Here is a 21,352-nt window from a genome sequence, read left to right as displayed (position 1 = left end):
ATATATATATATATATATAAATTTTATACAGATACACAATACTTTTTGTATCTTCAATTGAATAATATGTAAATCTATTTTTAATATCTTCATTACTTAATTAAAATATAAAAATTATTCTCAAGTTTTTTTATTTGAATCTTTTGTAAAATAAAGGCCTACTCGTATGTTATCTATTTATCAACGTAACATTTTATTAAAGTAGTGCATTACTCTAAAATATAATTTCTGCTTTTTCACTATTAAAATATCATGACCATCTTTAATACATTCACCAACATAACAGTATCCACTATCTCTTATAAGAGATTTCTTTCTAATAAGAATGCAATCAGTATAAAAATTACTTGCAATACATATAAACTAATATCAACAATAAATATATTTTTCCAACTTTAAAAATGTGATATATTCACCAAATATTTTAAAGTGATTTAATTTTCCTATACAAATATGTAATAAATTTAAAATGATTTATGAATATTCTAATCTATAGTAAAATATATTTAAAAATAATGTTTGGTAATTTATTTAATTTAAATTGAAAAAAATATTATAAATACTTCCTTTTGTATTGGTATTACATTAACATAAAATATTAAAAGTTCTATTTAAAAAATTTTTCTTTTGTATGATAAATTTTTCTTATTCTAATTTATTTATTATTATATATTATAACAAGAAACCAAAATAAACAACAAGATTAAGTTATTCAAAACAAAATATTAAAATTGTCTTAAAAGAAATTATTCATAAAAATTCATTTGTTAATTTAAAAAAGTCAGTTTTATTAATTTGTATATTCTTAGAATTCTATTTTACAATTCTTTCAATATTTCATAATGTTAAGTTTTCAATGTCATAATACATATCTGTTTCTGAAAAAAAAGAATGATTTCTTTAGAAAATTGTTAAAAAAAAATAACAGACTAATTTACTTAAAAGCATTGTCATTTCTTTTCTTTTTGATTAGATAAGTCAAAACTTTACTGTCAGTTTAACTATATCAAAACAGTTACTGTTTTAAATTTAAAAAATTATTTATATTTTTAAGAAAGCTTTAACAAATATTATGAATAAAATTGCAATTACTTCAAAAAATCGAAGCTTCACAAAAATGATATAATTAGAAAGCAAAACATTTTCAAAGATTTTTGAAAACTTTTAAATTTAGTAACAACTTTTTAATCAAACAGGAAAAAACAAGTTTGCCAATACCATAAAATAATGCATTAGTTCACCATATAAACTATCTATAAGCTTTCCAATACAAACATAGAAAATGCTGTTAAAAACAACAGAAATAAATATAAGCATTAAAATAAATACAAATTATTAGATTTGCAGATGATATAGCAGTACTGTTAAATAACAGAAAATTACATAGATTTCTAAAGACATTAAATAAGAATCAGAAAGGATATAAAATGAAAATGAATGAAGAAAAAGTAAAATTTTAGTTACATCAATGATATCTTGTAATAACCAAGTCAATAAATCTGAATGGCAAAGAAGTAGATTATGACAGCAACTACAAATATTAATTGAACAATACAATAACAGAAGATAGATCAAAAACAGATATCAAAACAAGAATTAGCTATTGAAGAAACAAAATTTTCAAAATTATCTAACTTATTGAAAGGACTAAACATCACAATAAAAAAATCTAATAAAAGATTATATTTGGACTTCCAGAAGTGAGATAAGAATTTTAGAAAAAGACCAAATGAGAAAACTAGAAAGTTTTCAAATGTGATGTTAGAGACTAATGCTGAAAATAAAGTAGTCAGACAGAAACAGAAAAGAAGGGAAGTTGATGGAACACAAAGTATCTTAAACACAAGAAAAAGGGAGAATAGAGGGAATTATCACATTAATAAATAACAACATAGTATACAGAATACTGAAGAAAGTATTAAAGATTCAAGATTGGGGGCAGAAGAAGAAAGAATTATACTGAACAGATAAAGAGATAGCATAGTATCAAAATCAATTCAGGAAATGAAGATGAAAGTACAGGACAGAGGAATAGAGAAGACTGTTGTGAAATTATGAGATCCAAGGACTAATGCCATTGAAAGATTATAATGATACTAATGGTTCTGAAGTTATCTGTGGTAATATACTGGCAATAATTTTCCAATATCCCAAGGAATGATACCATATTTGAACCATATTATATATAAACATTAAGCCTAAAGAATAAACAATAATATGGATATGGATAGAAGAAAAAATTTGCAGCTAATTAGGAAAGGAACAACGGGATAATATCAGTAATAAAAAATCCAAAAGAAGGTACCATACATATTACTTGGGCATTTCATGTAAAATCTGTGAAACATGCCATAGAGGACTACTTTGAGCAGAGCTGCCATGCACTATCTTATCAACTTTTTGAGCATCAAAAATATCTAACGTATAGCTAATAGAAATACTGCTTATCATATCCCTATTTCAGTTCTAGCCTACTTTATGTTTTAATGTCAACTTATAAAGTTAAGTATAAGGTTAAACCAGAGCAGCTAAAAATTGAACTCAATTTATACATTACAATCTATATATATGTTAAAAGCAAAATGTTCCGTCCCCACCGAAACTGAAACTAACACTTTACAAAGAAGTAGCATATAAGTAGATCACATCAGGTTACAGGTGGGGTCTACAATTCATTCCTCGAAAGGACCTCCCATTAACTTTCCCTGTGGACTTGGCATGAATTTGTGGAAAGGGTTAATAAGATGATAATATTTTGTTATTTGTACAATATACCGCACTGAAATTTGATCAGTGTATGTTATGTATGAATGGAGTTATTGATTACAGCAGTCTCCTGATCATAGTTTCCATATTCATCACACTTGATAGCTAGCTAAAAAAAATTAATATACACTGATCAAACTTTACTGTGGCATATTGTACTTGTATGTACCTATGTACAGTACCTATCTATGTACCTAAGAAATAATAAAGATATCACAGTTATATCACAATATTTATGATTTCATCAAAATAACTTTCCATAACTTGCAAATTCTTTCTTTCTACTTCAAGTTTTTGAGACTTATATATGTTCATACACAAAGTGTTTATAAAGTTGAGGATCAAAAGTAAATGTTTTATATACTTAATTAAGTAATTATCATCTAATCTATTATTATTATTATTATGTTGGGTTTAGTGGGTTATACTCGGTTGATACCGGTGGCTGTGTACTATGCCGGACCAGAGCCAAGGCATAGCAACCAAAACAAAAATTAAATAAGTATGTCAGTGTCTACATTCAGGAATTTCCTAACAATGTGACATGTATTCAATATAGTGGCCTTCTGTAGTGTGATGTATGTATTTCTATTCAATTGTAATGTTCCCAGGCTTTAGTGTAGTGTGTGTGGTATCACACCTGTACAGGAGAGAACGACAGGTACAATAAGTACCCTATCCATCCTCCACAGATGCCTTATTTCCTGGACAAGTTCTGTGTACTTNACTTTTATTTTAATTCTAAAAGTTTGGATTATTTATAAAATATTTGAATTACTTATAAATAAAATTTACTATTTTCTATTTTAGTCACAACAGTTAAGAAGCACAAGCGTTTATTCGATATTTCTGAATGATGCCAGATGGCAAAAGTGAGTTCCCCTGTCGATATACTCCACCGCAATCCACCAGTGCCTTGCACGAAATGCCAGTTCTGCCACTTTCAACGTAGCAATGGGTGGAAAAAAAAGGAAGAGAGAAAAAAGAAGACATCAGGAAGTCCCATCGTTTTCTTCCACCTTCTGACAGCTAGGGGTGAAATTTATCATTCTGATAGGTGACAGTTGATTTATAGCGATACCCGGAAAAGAAATCCAGAAGTTTGTCGTAGCTAAGACGTTGATGTCCAAGTTTTCGCCATTTACGGAAAACTGTAGAGAAGAGAAAAACACGAGCTTCTTAAAAGGAAGGTGAAGTCTTTACTTTGTTCCAGATATATACTGATATTAAAAAGAAAGTGAAATTTCCTGTCAGGCCTCTATTGTCCACGGTCAAATCGTGTTGAAAGTTTAAGAACTTGACTCGACTCAAAAAAGTTCCATCTGTAAACACCACTTCCAGTAAAAAAAAGAGAGGAAAAAAATATATATATATTTTGTTTTGGCTATCTTTTTATGAATTTTTCTGAAGATTCACATATATTAAACTGTTGCTTTATATATTTTTTCACATTTTTACAGTATATTTTTCATAAATTTGCATAAAAACGTCGAAAATATGCTTTAAATTTTTACATGAATTAATAGCAAAATTTCTTATAAATTCGTAAATAATTATCAAATTTTGATGGTTTTTTTTTTTAAAATTGAGAATGTCAACTCTAAAAATCGGTATTTAGATAATTATTTATGAATATAAATTTTCAAAAATAGCTTGACGATTAACAAAACTCTTTTTTAGAATTATCATTATCAGAAGCAGAGTTTTCCTAGTTCTTTCTTTATCATATCCCGTAAATCTAGGTGTCGGATCTCCCCATTGTCCCACTAATGTGGCAGGAGGGTTTTCCTGGCGGGCCATTATCACTGACACCACGTCGGAAACCCGTGAAATGCTTTATTTACCCCTGGGTACATCGCCTTCCAAAAGATACTGGATCGATTTCCTTTATGGTTCAGAAATATAGGAGAGGGTTACCAAGTGTTTCTTGTGATTCATTCGCTTATTGCTATAATGAAGACGGTTAAATCAGCATCACTTCTCTATATACCTCACGCTTTTAAAAAGGAAATAATCCCATTTTGGTATAATATTTATCCGAGATTGTAATAAATAAGTGTAGCAACAATAAACAAAGATGAGTAACAAAGTTAGAAAACGAATTTATCAGTTGTTTTCTATCAGATATCATTTATTGACAAGTTATTCAGATAACAATTTACGTCTAAGATCCGAGATGTTTTGGAGCAGGGAGAAGAGAGCATCACTTCTATACTTCATCATTAGATGCGTCGAACGCAAATATTTTCAGTTACATGATTAATGTTCGCTTTAAATGTAAAATCCATTATTTGAGCGGATATTTTCGTCGATCCACACCAATTTTACTTAAACATTCGCATCGTCTAGACGTATAAAGATCCTTTACGAAACTGCCAACAAATAAGATTTATCGTCTAGAGCGAATTTAAAAGTCTGGTTTTCCTAAAATTTCAAAATGAATTAACGTTTATTTTACTATAAAAGCTATTTCGGATTTAAATCTGGTGCCTAATGCATTTTATTGAAAACTATACGCGAGTTTTAAATACAGTTGTATATATATATATTTAACAAGGATAAAAATGAGAATTCGACAGTAGTTTTCTAAATTTTGTGGATTATATTTAGGGTTTTTGTATAAAAAGTAATTTCTGTTTAGCTATTTCTCAGTTGGGTTAAAATTTGTTAAAAGTCTAGGACGGTTTACTAAGGACTAAAAGTGTTGGAGATTTTTGAATAAATTATCAATTGAACTATTCTTGGTTATGAAAAATCTAAATTAATTACAAAAGTAACGAATGTTCATTTATAAGGAGACGCAAGAAGCAACTAGAAGTTCCATTGACATGACAGACATCCCGATACCAGAAGCTCGTCTCCGAGGAGACGGACCGACTAGGAATGTCACACATAGACAACCACGACACAATCCATGTCAACCACTCTCACTTCATTAACGAGAAACTTTATTTCCATCCCTCTCCCAACGCTCGTCTCTGGGTTTTTGCTACCCCTCGCTCCAACGGAGACAATAACAGGAGCAACGTATAAAGTCTGCAACCCACTACCTCCCATCGTTTCTCGTGGACAGAGGGCGGGATTATATCAACGGTCCAGGTATTTGTCATCGGGCCTGATCCGACTTGAAAGTTTAATACAGGACCCAGGTCCCTTTGGACGTCAGTTCCCCGTGGCCAGCGAGGTGAGAGGCCAGGCGCTAGATACCATCCGTCATCATTCTCTGGCACCTCGTGGGCACAGGGTGTCGATTTGTCACGGAGCAGCCCCCGGTCCCAGGGATTAAAACACAAGCCGTGTTTTGTGTTACTTCCCTCTCTTCTCCCCTCTATATCCTTACTCCTATTTGTTATCTGAGCGACTAAGGAATGGCTTCTTTTCTAGTTATTCTGTCTTCGAATAAACATTTAACCAAGCTGTTGTTTACAATTAATAACACTCGGCAGCGTCAACTACTGTGTAAAATTCTCTCTTTCGGATCGTTGTAATTTAGCAAATATTTATGAATTTATACGGAAAATTTTGCACAGAGGATAAATCCAGAATTTAGAATCGTAATTTGACACTATTAAAAAAATTACCATAATTTCTGATTAATTCTTCCTATGAAACTAATTAAAAACAACTGAAAGAACCCATTATTTTCTAAATAACAGAAAGTATCCCTCATTAAAGCGTATTCTCATATTCTCTTAAAACAAAACGGACACAGAAAGAAAGAATTCACTTTTCCAATTCATCTCTGTTAATTTACAAAGCGTTGTATAACATATTTTTTAAACCAAAATACCATAAAGATACCAAATATTTTCATTTTATTAAAGAATTTTCCTATGGTAAAATCTCATAAGATAGAAACGTACAGTATTTTACGACAGAGAGACAGTTTATGTAGACCTCATCTTAACACCACCTAAGATAAATCTCAATAAAATCAAATCTCTTTTTATGGACTCTTAGTGTGATTTTGACGTTAAAATCTTCGAGCAGAAATTTTATAGGGATTGCGAGTGAGTTATTTCTGTTTAACATAATAAAGGCCTACATAAGTTATAATTAGTTATAACTATCGATTATCATTTGGCATGGGATCTTCTTACTTAGTTTTGCCAAAAATATTGAATTTAATTCGTTACAAATTAACTTCGGATAATACCGAATTCAGTAATAAGTTGTACGAATGGAGTATAAAGCGCTACATGATAATCTTCCGTTTGGACATGGCGATCAATACATCAATCAAATGTTCTGGTCTATTCTTTTCCACGCCTTCGTTCACGCCTCCCCACCACAAAATATCGTTCAACGATAACTGGAGGAGTGTTCTCCACATTTCCAAATGACATCTTTCTATCTTGCGCTTCAACTCACTTATTAATTAACTTAAATTCTACAATTCTTTACTTACCTCACTTCTAATTAATAGTATTAAGTGAAAAGATATCAAATATTGAAACGAGCACTCTTATTTAAATACAGATGAATTCATTAGAGGAGGAGAAAAAATAAAAAATGTAATACTAAGAGTAGATAAATACTTATATGTCTTTATTAAAAACTATCAATTTTCAGTATGAATTAAAGCGTTTAAATAAATATACAAAAATATGTAGGAAACTAAGTTTACATGCTTATATATATCCTAAAGCTTAAAATAACTTATATTTAGAGGTATGTATAAACTTAATGGAAACAAACTTATTCTCCAATGTTCATGCTATTAAAAAAATTAAATTTATCAATTTATCATAAATAATTTTCTAATTATTGTTTACTGAAGTTAACCTTGGATTTCGAGTGAATTATGTCTACCATTTTCCAAAGTTGCAACCATATCAACTTCTTGTTTTCATAGAAAATTCTCTATACTTTATGAGACTGTCCTACTGTTTTTTTATATATATACTGTAGATCTGCTTTATAGAAAAAGTAATTATTTACAGTTCATTTATATATAAATTTGACTTGTAATAACTTGAAACTGATGCAAAAATTTGCTATCAAAAGTCAAAAAATAGAATCATAATCTAAACTTTGGATTATGATTCTATTTTTTGTTTATTTCCTAGAATGGTAGCATAATCCATGCTTAGAATATATAATCTACACCTTTATTAATTTCTTATAAGACTGATTTAATATCTATATTTTTTATAGAAATAATTTTGTGTAGATTCTAATAACTTAGATTTATCAGAATATAACTTCAACAACGTAATATTAAAAAAATTTTTATTTCTTAGAAAGAATTCTAAAAATCTGATTTTTCTAATAAATCTTTTTATATATTAAATCTAAAACAAGCATATTTTGATAATTTTTCATTGATTTATTGATGTATTGATTAATATATTAGAAAAAATTGCCTGTAAATTTCTTGTTTTTAGTGATAACCAAATAACAACTTTCTCACGAATAAATGTACTTAAATATCAATCTACTATATAAAGTCTCTTGTAATTGTTCTAAAGATATCTTTTTTATTCATTAAATGTTTATATAATAAAATGTATTTTAATTATTTTTCTAAATGTTCTTTTTGATCATCATCTAAATTTATATCTGTCAAATACAGTCATTATATAAATAAACATTAATGAGTTTTACATTAAACACTAGAAAATATTTACAATACATTTTTATTACAAATTTAATCAATTGTAAATATTTTAGAACAAAATGTACATAACTGTGTACTGTGGACATTCCACTGTTGAGATCTACCTAAAAAATGTCTTGAATATTAAAAAATTTGGTAAAATTGTATATAAATAGAATTTATAATTTGGCTATAGAATTAAATAAATAAATTCTAATTTATTAAATATCATTATTAATCTATAATATATATAATAAAATTTTTAACTTTTCTCTTTTTGAAATAATCCTCTATTGTTTTATTTAGAAACACAGTTAAAATAAGTTATTAGTAAGAAAAATTCTTGAGATCATCCACAGAAAATCCTTTGAAATTCAAAAAGTCCACTTATAAAAGAATTATAAATCTGTAAATTTTTAAAATATTTAAATATTACACATCACAACAGTTAACTTTACTAAATTTATTTTAAATAAGTTTTAATCTAAAAAAATGTACATATTTCTGCTATATTTAAGAATTGAACTGAAAATATAAATATGGAATAGGATTTAATAAATATCACGCTCCAATTTTTTCCCACTTTCTTTAAGAATATTTTGAATTAAAATGATAAAAATTTAGAAAGTTCCAAAAAAATTTTAAAGAACAGCAATACAAAATTTATCTTTTCAGACATTTGGATTAAAATACAAAAGAAAAACAACTCTGAAAACTTTTAAATATTTAACAAAAACAAAAAGGGGACTCGATTATTTTTTTAAAATAAATTGTGTGAATTGTAAAGATTCTATTATTTTTTCATCTATAACATTTTCAAGTGTAAACTTAATATAATTCTAAACACAAATTTAATTGTAATTTCCCTATGCTTATATTTAAATTTAATTTTTAGTTGCATCAGTATTAAAAATATACGATAATTATTATTAAAATATAGAAATATAATCAAATATAAATTACTAAATGCTTTATATTTTTTAAATTATAAATTTAAATTCATAAACTCTAAACAAAGTTAAACTTCCTATTAGTTATCAATAGAGAGTTCTATCCATTTAATAAAATCAATTAAATGAATAAATTTAAAAAAAAATTAATTTATCCTAATATATATATATATATATAAATTTTATACAGATACACAATACTTTTTGTATCTTCAATTGAATAATATGTAAATCTATTTTTAATATCTTCATTACTTAATTAAAATATAAAAATTATTCTCAAGTTTTTTTATTTGAATCTTTTGTAAAATAAAGGCCTACTCGTATGTTATCTATTTATCAACGTAACATTTTATTAAAGTAGTGCATTACTCTAAAATATAATTTCTGCTTTTTCACTATTAAAATATCATGACCATCTTTAATACATTCACCAACATAACAGTATCCACTATCTCTTATAAGAGATTTCTTTCTAATAAGAATGCAATCAGTATAAAAATTACTTGCAATACATATAAACTAATATCAACAATAAATATATTTTTCCAACTTTAAAAATGTGATATATTCACCAAATATTTTAAAGTGATTTAATTTTCCTATACAAATATGTAATAAATTTAAAATGATTTATGAATATTCTAATCTATAGTAAAATATATTTAAAAATAATGTTTGGTAATTTATTTAATTTAAATTGAAAAAAATATTATAAATACTTCCTTTTGTATTGGTATTACATTAACATAAAATATTAAAAGTTCTATTTAAAAAATTTTTCTTTTGTATGATAAATTTTTCTTATTCTAATTTATTTATTATTATATATTATAACAAGAAACCAAAATAAACAACAAGATTAAGTTATTCAAAACAAAATATTAAAATTGTCTTAAAAGAAATTATTCATAAAAATTCATTTGTTAATTTAAAAAAGTCAGTTTTATTAATTTGTATATTCTTAGAATTCTATTTTACAATTCTTTCAATATTTCATAATGTTAAGTTTTCAATGTCATAATACATATCTGTTTCTGAAAAAAAAGAATGATTTCTTTAGAAAATTGTTAAAAAAAAATAACAGACTAATTTACTTAAAAGCATTGTCATTTCTTTTCTTTTTGATTAGATAAGTCAAAACTTTACTGTCAGTTTAACTATATCAAAACAGTTACTGTTTTAAATTTAAAAAATTATTTATATTTTTAAGAAAGCTTTAACAAATATTATGAATAAAATTGCAATTACTTCAAAAAATCGAAGCTTCACAAAAATGATATAATTAGAAAGCAAAACATTTTCAAAGATTTTTGAAAACTTTTAAATTTAGTAACAACTTTTTAATCAAACAGGAAAAAACAAGTTTGCCAATACCATAAAATAATGCATTAGTTCACCATATAAACTATCTATAAGCTTTCCAATATAAACATAGAAAATGCTGTTAAAAACAACAGAAATAAATATAAGCATTAAAATAAATACAAATTATTAGATTTGCAGATGATATAGCAGTACTGTTAAATAACAGAAAATTACATAGATTTCTAAAGACATTAAATAAGAATCAGAAAGGATATAAAATGAAAATGAATGAAGAAAAAGTAAAATTTTAGTTACATCAATGATATCTTGTAATAACCAAGTCAATAAATCTGAATGGCAAAGAAGTAGATTATGACAGCAACTACAAATATTAATTGAACAATACAATAACAGAAGATAGATCAAAAACAGATATCAAAACAAGAATTAGCTATTGAAGAAACAAAATTTTCAAAATTATCTAACTTATTGAAAGGACTAAACATCACAATAAAAAAATCTAATAAAAGATTATATTTGGACTTCCAGAAGTGAGATAAGAATTTTAGAAAAAGACCAAATGAGAAAACTAGAAAGTTTTCAAATGTGATGTTAGAGACTAATGCTGAAAATAAAGTAGTCAGACAGAAACAGAAAAGAAGGGAAGTTGATGGAACACAAAGTATCTTAAACACAAGAAAAAGGGAGAATAGAGGGAATTATCACATTAATAAATAACAACATAGTATACAGAATACTGAAGAAAGTATTAAAGATTCAAGATTGGGGGCAGAAGAAGAAAGAATTATACTGAACAGATAAAGAGATAGCATAGTATCAAAATCAATTCAGGAAATGAAGATGAAAGTACAGGACAGAGGAATAGAGAAGACTGTTGTGAAATTATGAGATCCAAGGACTAATGCCATTGAAAGATTATAATGATACTAATGGTTCTGAAGTTATCTGTGGTAATATACTGGCAATAATTTTCCAATATCCCAAGGAATGATACCATATTTGAACCATATTATATATAAACATTAAGCCTAAAGAATAAACAATAATATGGATATGGATAGAAGAAAAAATTTGCAGCTAATTAGGAAAGGAACAACGGGATAATATCAGTAATAAAAAATCCAAAAGAAGGTACCATACATATTACTTGGGCATTTCATGTAAAATCTGTGAAACATGCCATAGAGGACTACTTTGAGCAGAGCTGCCATGCACTATCTTATCAACTTTTTGAGCATCAAAAATATCTAACGTATAGCTAATAGAAATACTGCTTATCATATCCCTATTTCAGTTCTAGCCTACTTTATGTTTTAATGTCAACTTATAAAGTTAAGTATAAGGTTAAACCAGAGCAGCTAAAAATTGAACTCAATTTATACATTACAATCTATATATATGTTAAAAGCAAAATGTTCCGTCCCCACCGAAACTGAAACTAACACTTTACAAAGAAGTAGCATATAAGTAGATCACATCAGGTTACAGGTGGGGTCTACAATTCATTCCTCGAAAGGACCTCCCATTAACTTTCCCTGTGGACTTGGCATGAATTTGTGGAAAGGGTTAATAAGATGATAATATTTTGTTATTTGTACAATATACCGCACTGAAATTTGATCAGTGTATGTTATGTATGAATGGAGTTATTGATTACAGCAGTCTCCTGATCATAGTTTCCATATTCATCACACTTGATAGCTAGCTAAAAAAAATTAATATACACTGATCAAACTTTACTGTGGCATATTGTACTTGTATGTACCTATGTACAGTACCTATCTATGTACCTAAGAAATAATAAAGATATCACAGTTATATCACAATATTTATGATTTCATCAAAATAACTTTCCATAACTTGCAAATTCTTTCTTTCTACTTCAAGTTTTTGAGACTTATATATGTTCATACACAAAGTGTTTATAAAGTTGAGGATCAAAAGTAAATGTTTTATATACTTAATTAAGTAATTATCATCTAATCTATTATTATTATTATTATGTTGGGTTTAGTGGGTTATACTCGGTTGATACCGGTGGCTGTGTACTATGCCGGACCAGAGCCAAGGCATAGCAACCAAAACAAAAATTAAATAAGTATGTCAGTGTCTACATTCAGGAATTTCCTAACAATGTGACATGTATTCAATATAGTGGCCTTCTGTAGTGTGATGTATGTATTTCTATTCAATTGTAATGTTCCCAGGCTTTAGTGTAGTGTGTGTGGTATCACACCTGTACAGGAGAGAACGACAGGTACAATAAGTACCCTATCCATCCTCCACAGATGCCTTATTTCCTGGACAAGTTCTGTGTACTTGCTAATTTTTTCAGTGCATGTGTTTTGTACATTGTGAGTGTTTGGAATGGCTATGTCTATAATGTATGTGATTTTATTGTGTTTGTCAATGAGTGTGATGTCTGGTCTGTTGTGGTAAATTGTTTTATCTGTGATTATGGCTCTGTCGTAATACATTTTGTGCGTGTTATTTTCCAATACTGTCTGTGGAATATACTTGTAGTATGGTTCGTGGATGTCTGCCAATTTGTGTTTCTTTGCAAGCTCTTGGTGTATTATATTTGCTACTTGATTGTGTCTATGTAAGTAATCTGTCTGTGCCAAGAGCTTGCAACCAGAAGTGATGTGTTGTATAGTTTCTGGCATGATGTGACATTTTCTGCATGTGTCATTTGTGAGTGTTGTATCTTTGAGTATGTGTTTTCTGTAGTTTTTGGTATTTATGACCTGATCCTGTATGGCAATCATGAATCCTTCCGTCTCCCCAAAGAGGCATCCCCGCTCTAACCAGCTGTTTGACGCAGTTTTGTCAACAAAATCCTGGACCAGGTCATAAGGATGTCTGCCATGGAGTGCCTTTCGAGCCCACGATTGCCTGATGATGTCTATGCTTTTTATATGTTGTGTCAAGTCTGTATGACGTGAGTGTAAGTTTAATGGTGTGTTATTTGAGTCTGCTAGAGTTACTGCTTTATGTAATTGTGATGTTTCTTGTTTCCTGTAGAAAAACTCTTGCAGTGACTGTATTTGTTTATAGTGAAGGTTAACTATGTCAATCAGGCCACGTCCGTCATCTTTACGTGGAAGGGTTAATCTTTCTGTGGTGGATTTAGGATGATGTTGTTTATGCTTAGTAAGTGTTGTTCTTGTTTTCCTTTGCAGTTGCTCGAGATCTGTGTGAGTCCAATGTATAACTCCAAAAGAGTATGTGAGTACTGGGATGACATATGTGTTTATTGCTTTAACTGTGTGTTTTGCATTTAACTGTGTTCTGAGGATAGCGTTTAACCTACTATGGTATTCTTTAATTAATCTTTGCTTTATTTGTGTATGTTCTGTTAGTTTGGCCTGTTGGAATCCTAAATACTTGTAGAACTCGCCCTCTTCCATGGATTCAATAAAGTCTCCATTTCCAAGTGCAAAATCTTCTTTTTTCAGGATTCCTTTTTCTATGTGAAGTTCTTTGCATTTGTCTAAGCCAAACTCCATTTGTATGTCCTTAGTGTATGAATGTGTGATTTGTAGGAGCTGCTGAAGTTGTTTTATGTCGTCCATGAACATGAGATGTGACAGCGTAAACTGTGTTGTTTTTTTATGTCTGATATCGTAACCATATTGCATGTTGTTTAACATGTTGGATAATGGATTCAGGGCTAGGCAGAACCAGAGAGAACTCAAGGAATCTCCTTGAAAAATTCCTCGCCTAATGAATATTTCGTTTGTTTGTATGAAAGTGTTACTAGCCCTGAGATGTAGTGTTGTTCTCCAGTGCTGCATAGTGTTTTGGAAGAATCTAATGAGTGATGGATGTATTTTGTACATGTGTAGAATATGTAGCAGCCAACTGTGTGGAACACTGTCGAATGCTTTTCTGTAGTCTATATATGCCATGTGTATGTTTCTGTGTTGTTTGTGTGCTTGCCGTAGAATGACTGAATCTATGAGTAACTGTTCTTTGCATCCCCTGTGATTTCTACGGCAACCTTTTTGTTGTTCTGTAAGAATGTCGTGTTCTTCAACATGTTTGTATATTTTGTTTGTGATACAGGATGTCAATAATTTGTAGAGTGTTGGAAGACATGTAATTGGTCTGTATTGTGTGGGGTCTGTGGTGTTGTTGTTTTTAGGTTTCATGTAGGTGATGCCCTGAGTAAGAAATTTTGGCATGTCTTGTGGATTGATGATGATGTGTGTTAGATGTTTAGCTAGTTCCTGATGCAGTGATGTAAACTTTTTGTACCAGAAATTGTGAATGTTGTCTACACCAGGTGTCTTCCAGTTGTGTGTTCTGTTAACAGCGTAGCAGATGTCATGTATGTTTATTTCAGCACAGGGCATAGTTAGTATGTTGTGCAAGTTTCTGTTCTCCTCCTCAATCCAGCCTGCATCAGCATTGTAACAGCATTGGACCAAAGAGAAGACCAATAAGTTGTGAGTTCTTCTTCTGTTGGTGTGCCACTGTCTTGTGTATCAGTGTTTGTTTTGGTACAAATCAGTCTGTAGAAAAGGTTTTCATTGTTTGTGAATAATTTATTTTGTTGTTTTTGTAGTGTACATGTTTTGTATCGTTTGAGTCTACGTGCTTTTGCTGCGAGATTTTGTTTTAGTGTATCGATGTATTCTGTAATGTGTGTGTTGTGATGTTCATGCTTTGTGTGTGTTTTGATTTTCTTGAAAATGTTTTTGAGTTGTTTCTTTAATTTGGGTGTTATGTTGTTTTTAGTGTATTGTGTCAGCCTGCCTAATTTCTGTCTAATGTCATTTATTTGTGTTTCTATTCTTCTCTGCCAGGCAGGCTTGTGATAGAATTGTGTTTTGTGTGTATCTGTCTGCAATTGTATTTTCAGACCATGATGTGTTACTACTGTGACTGCCCCAGCATAAACTAATGTATGAATGTCTGAGAGTGTAGAAATTAAATGAATGTAGTGTGGTAGTGAGTGTTTACATAATTTAGTGTTTTCCCTACTACCTTTGACGTGTTGATTTTCGGTATTCGTGGTCTTTGTGTGGGATCTGTACCTGTATATTTAGTGAGTGTTTCCTGAAATATAAGTGAGAGCATATTAACTAATTCTATGTCTATGTTATCAGTGATGGATGAGGAAGTGCTTGTAGTATCATTAGTAGTAGTTGTTATATGTGTGCTATTATCAGTGCTTGTTGCTGGATTATCCTGACGGGTTACGTGATCTTCATTAATAATGTTAAATGTTTCTGTCTGTTGATGTATTTGATCAGCAACCTGTTGTTTGACAAGTTCAAGTGTTGTTTGTGGGATAAGGTTGTTGTGTATAATTGTTCTTTTTTGATCGACAACCCTTTGTTCGGTGACAGTGAGGTGAGGATATTGTTGTGTGAATCTATGGTATTGTTGTTGTCTGTATGCTGTGATGTTTGTTTCGAGTTTTGTGATTGCATAGTAAGTACAGATGATAAACTCGTTCATTTCTGATGTCCATTTCATTTGTTGGCGTGGTTTTCCAGCCTTTGTGGTCTGTGGATGCATTGCCACACAAGGCTAGGTTGATTCCTCACATCTGTTGAGGGCATTGCAGTAGCCATGCTTGGGCCGGCACTGCTTTCGCCACCGGTAACCAAAGGAGACTGCGGCCTATTTTTCGAATGTGAGCCTCTGCCTAACCCATGAACGTGGACCTTGTTAACCTGGGCGACATCCAAGCCGTTATCACACTTTGATCTGGTTACTACCATGATAATTATCTCCACAGAATGTGGGTGTGGTCACTCTTAGCTTCATTTCTCCCCATAGACCTTACTGGCATGGGTGTCCCTACCAGGACCTTGTGCTCTAGCCTGCATTGCTCTATGGTTCAGTAAAATTACTGGGCTCTCTCACCACAACCAGGTGGTGACCACAGGAAAGTTATTATTATTATTATTATTATAAATTTTTATGTATTATTGCACATTTATATTTTTATCCAGTCACTTCAAATTATGTTTTGGATATCTATTACTCTTCTTCAATTTATATTTTATTGGTTTAATTAAAATATATTTAGTATATTACTTAAATCAGTGTTTCTCATTCTTAACTGAGTATTGGTCTATGGAATGCTGGTCTGTAAAACAAATCTTAATATATTAAATAGTAAATACTAAACAGAATAGAAAATAGTAAAACAATAATAAATTTGATATGCTTTAAAATATTATTACTATTTAAATGAAATACTTATTATATAATATTGTGCAACAATTATAAACTTGACAAGATTCTAATTTTGATGGAAGTTACTGCACATGCAAAATGCATTTTTAAGTTCAAGATAGATCTGAAGAATAATTACTGGAAATCTTTGGTGCCTAGCTAGAAAATTTGTAAAAGAGATTCAAATGATAGAATTAAGAGAAAAATGTAATTCAATAGATAATAAAATATATAAAATAATATTTATTTAGTACAATATTTTTATTATAATATTGTTTTGTAAACTCATTTTCTGTGTTAGGTTTAAGAATGCATGATGATGTTACAAAAGAATTAAAAAAAAAAAAATCACAAAAATTATTTATCAACTTCATTCCTAATACTTTAAATTTTGTATAAAAGCTTTTTAAACATTGATAATTCATTGCTTATAACTCCAAATATAAGTGTGAATAAAACATGGTCATATTTGCATGGTCTTTTTTTTTTAAATATAAAAAAATATTTGTTTAAATTAATATGACATTATTATTAACAACCATGATTTGAAAAAAATCAATTCTATTTAAAAAATTTATGATTTAATTGTAAAGGTAAATGAATGAAAATATTTAGATCACAATTTCTTTAAAAGAAATAATAAAGCTTTAAAACTCTAAAATATATCACTATTGCTAAGCAATGATCATCTATTAGAAAGAAAAACCACTGTTTTATAATATATGAAATATGTTTTTTAACACAAAATACACAACAAAAAACCTAAGTCCTTCCAGTAACAATGTTTTAATGAAATACAAACATTTTCCTGGTTATTTCAATCATATTTATTACCATTTCAAATTTATTGATTTAAATTTGAATTTAGCAGACTTTATAATTATTTAAATTTTGCAGATATGCTGTTTGATATGCTCCATTATAGAACTTGTATCTTTAAACCTGATACAAACCTTAGGAGGTAGAAAATGTTCATATTTTGTTAAAATATTGTTACTGGCGGACTTAGGTTTTTTGTTGTGTATTTTGTGTTACATAACAGTTCAATTTGCAGAGAAGGTTTTTATATTTTTTCCATATATATATATATTTTTTAATATCATCAAAAATAAATGGATGAAGATATTCATCCAGTCACTTCAATTTCTTCAATTTGTTATTGATGCAGACTGAAATATGTTAAACTAATTTTTTCTACTTTATATTTCAATGTGAAATAATAATTTTATACAAACTTTTTCAAAAATATTTAGTAATGTTAAATTTTTAATATCCATTATATAATTTTACAGAAAATTTATAAATTTATCAGTGACACTAATATTCTCACAATATGTGATATTACAATGCAATATTAAATGAAAATGCTCTAAATAACAATCACTTTGCAATATTTTTAATGACAAATTTAATAATTTTGAACGGTGTATGTGATGTGTGCAATAGTTATAAAAATCTTATTCATATTTAAAAAAAAATCAAAAATGACTCAAAATAATCCAAATAAAAATTGGCTTGAAACTAAAATAAACCATAACTAATAATATATTCTTAACTTCGTTAATGCCATCATATTCATATGCAGATGCTACTCTATTATAATTTTAAATTAAAGAACAAAATGTACATATTTTGCACTCAAGTGATAAAAATCATGTAAAATTTTAAACTCTGTGAAATTTATTAATGTATCATCATTAGTAACTTGTAGTTTATATCACAATAATTTCAGTACAGCTGCCATAGCTTTATCGAATCTATATTAAGTCTTAAAGTGTTTAAAATACAGCAAATTAATTTAATGAAAGAATTATTATTTTTAAATCAAAATGTACATATATTTTGAAGTTGTAAATTATAAAAAATGATCACATTATTTCATATTATTTGGATTAATTTCTTTTTGCCAAGCATTGCAGATTTAAAATAAAAATTTACAATTATTTTAAAGATTCTTCTGTCTCTTGTAATATTGTCTGAGCTGATTGATAATCTTCATTTTCAGCTAAANGTAATGTTAAATTTTTAATATCCATTATATAATTTTACAGAAAATTTATAAATTTATCAGTGACACTAATATTCTCACAATATGTGATATTACAATGCAATATTAAATGAAAATGCTCTAAATAACAATCACTTTGCAATATTTTTAATGACAAATTTAATAATTTTGAACGGTGTATGTGATGTGTGCAATAGTTATAAAAATCTTATTCATATTTAAAAAAAAATCAAAAATGACTCAAAATAATCCAAATAAAAATTGGCTTGAAACTAAAATAAACCATAACTAATAATATATTCTTAACTTCGTTAATGCCATCATATTCATATGCAGATGCTACTCTATTATAATTTTAAATTAAAGAACAAAATGTACATATTTTGCACTCAAGTGATAAAAATCATGTAAAATTTTAAACTCTGTGAAATTTATTAATGTATCATCATTAGTAACTTGTAGTTTATATCACAATAATTTCAGTACAGCTGCCATAGCTTTATCGAATCTATATTAAGTCTTAAAGTGTTTAAAATACAGCAAATTAATTTAATGAAAGAATTATTATTTTTAAATCAAAATGTACATATATTTTGAAGTTGTAAATTATAAAAAATGATCACATTATTTCATATTATTTGGATTAATTTCTTTTTGCCAAGCATTGCAGATTTAAAATAAAAATTTACAATTATTTTAAAGATTCTTCTGTCTCTTGTAATATTGTCTGAGCTGATTGATAATCTTCATTTTCAGCTAAATCACTTTCTGAATCCTAAAAGAAAAACATTATTATAAATTATATTATTTTAAATTTTAAAATAAGTTTATTTAGTAATAAAAAAAATTATTTACAGTAAAGTCTTAATTAACCAAGACATATTTCACAAAGATTCTACATTATTCAACATATTCTGGAAGAACACTTTGTGCAAAATTCAATACTTGAAAAAGTTTCTAGAAGTTTTAAAAATTTATTCTGATTACTTCTTACAACAACATAACTTAAAAAAGTTCAGAAGAATTTTAATTATAATCATAAGTTTACATTTACTTTAATAAATATAGTTGTAAATAAAATTGAGTGTTTTATTGTGTCATTACATTCAATCAGTAGATAACTTAAAATAGAATATATCATACCAGGTACAAAATTATAATATGTATATATAACATATTTAAAATTTTTGTAAATTTTGTATCTATTTTCTGTATTTTACTTTGTTAATCTCGTTCCTTTTGGAATGAGGTTAACAGCACCAACAAAATAAGGGGAGTTTGAGTGAGGACCCGAAAGTGAACGGACGTGTTATTTTATGGTCTCAAATTTTCTTTGTCTTGTTTCAACCTACACTTGACCTTACGACTACGACTGCAAAATAATACGACATATATATATATATAAAAATGGATGTGTATGTGTCCCTATATTTCACTTTTCTGCAAAAACTACACATCGCACATGAATGCTGTTTGTATGTGGTGGTAGCCCCAAGTCTCCATTCGTGCACTATGGTGGTTGCGTCTCGACAGCTATAAGGGTGTGGGAGATATGGGGCTGAAAGTGGTTGAAAGTGGTTTTCTATTTCAAATGTTATGTTCGAATTTGTTCGAATTTAATTCAAACAATATTCGAATTCGAATTGGTTTGATTATAGAACAATTGTAAACATTCCAGAAAATTGATCAAATTGAAAATAGTTCATTTGACTAGACATAAAAGTTCTCTAATTAGTCTGGAAACGGGGGACCTAATTCTTGAATTCTGTGAAAACGGGTAAGATTGGCTATAATGTAATTATCTTAATCTTCACTATTGTTACTTTTTGCCCAGCAAAGCAGGTCCTTGCAGCTAGATTCTAGATTACTTAGACAAACAGTCTTTTATATATATATATAAAAAAACTATATTACATAAAAATAAAAACCCAGCGAAGCAGGTCCTTGCAGCTAGTACATTATATAAAATTCAATGAAAGGCAAGATATGCAAAAAAATACTAAAATCAAGGCATTAAATTAAGAGCTGTCTAATTGTTTGATTAAATATTTCCAGGCCGAAGGCAACCCTTCAGAATCTCTAGAATTAATGCATGCATCATGCAATCTGCTCTTATATATTTCAATTTTTTCGGCGCAAATCGCCAATGTCGGTGAATGTACTGGTTTAATAATACTTGCTTCGTCCCATTTGACGATTGAGCCCTCAACTTGCGCCAATTGCGATAGTATTGTGGCATTAGATCCCTTGCTGATATTGTACTTGTGTTCTTTTAATCTGACTCCTAAACTTCTATTAGTTACGCCAATATATAATTTTTATTAATGTCTAGTTCACGATTTTCATATGGAATCCTGTATACTCCTGCTCTTTTTTCATTATCTATGCTGTCTTTGTCGTTCCTTAATAATTTGTACAGGTTAGGAGCTCTCTTGAAAATTAACTTGGACTTTTTGCGGGCTGAGATTTCCTTCATGATGGCTTTTCTCTTTCTATCATAAGTGA

At 28.5% G+C, this 21,352-nt stretch overlaps 1 protein-coding gene across 1 annotated transcript in view; it reads right to left on the bottom strand.

Annotated features, from left to right (window-relative positions):
• Positions 1-19,255: 19,255 nt before the first annotated feature.
• Positions 19,256-21,352, bottom strand: part of LOC111632338 (tubulin-specific chaperone A-like) — a 27,179-nt gene continuing 25,082 nt past the window's right edge. Inside the window, exon 4 of the mRNA XM_023376747.1 lies at positions 19,256-19,622. Within this exon, the coding sequence (XP_023232515.1) occupies positions 19,539-19,622 (84 nt within the window). The 3' untranslated portion in view covers positions 19,256-19,538. The remainder of the gene's footprint in view (positions 19,623-21,352) is intronic.

The sequence above is a fragment of the Centruroides sculpturatus genome, unplaced genomic scaffold (genome assembly GCF_000671375.1).
Source record: "Centruroides sculpturatus isolate CEXI.00-Female unplaced genomic scaffold, Cexi_2.0 scaffold766, whole genome shotgun sequence".
Classification (NCBI taxonomy): Eukaryota; Metazoa; Arthropoda; class Arachnida; order Scorpiones; family Buthidae; genus Centruroides; species Centruroides sculpturatus.
Note: the sequence above shows the minus strand (reverse complement) of the source record. Positions and strands in the feature narration are given on the sequence as shown.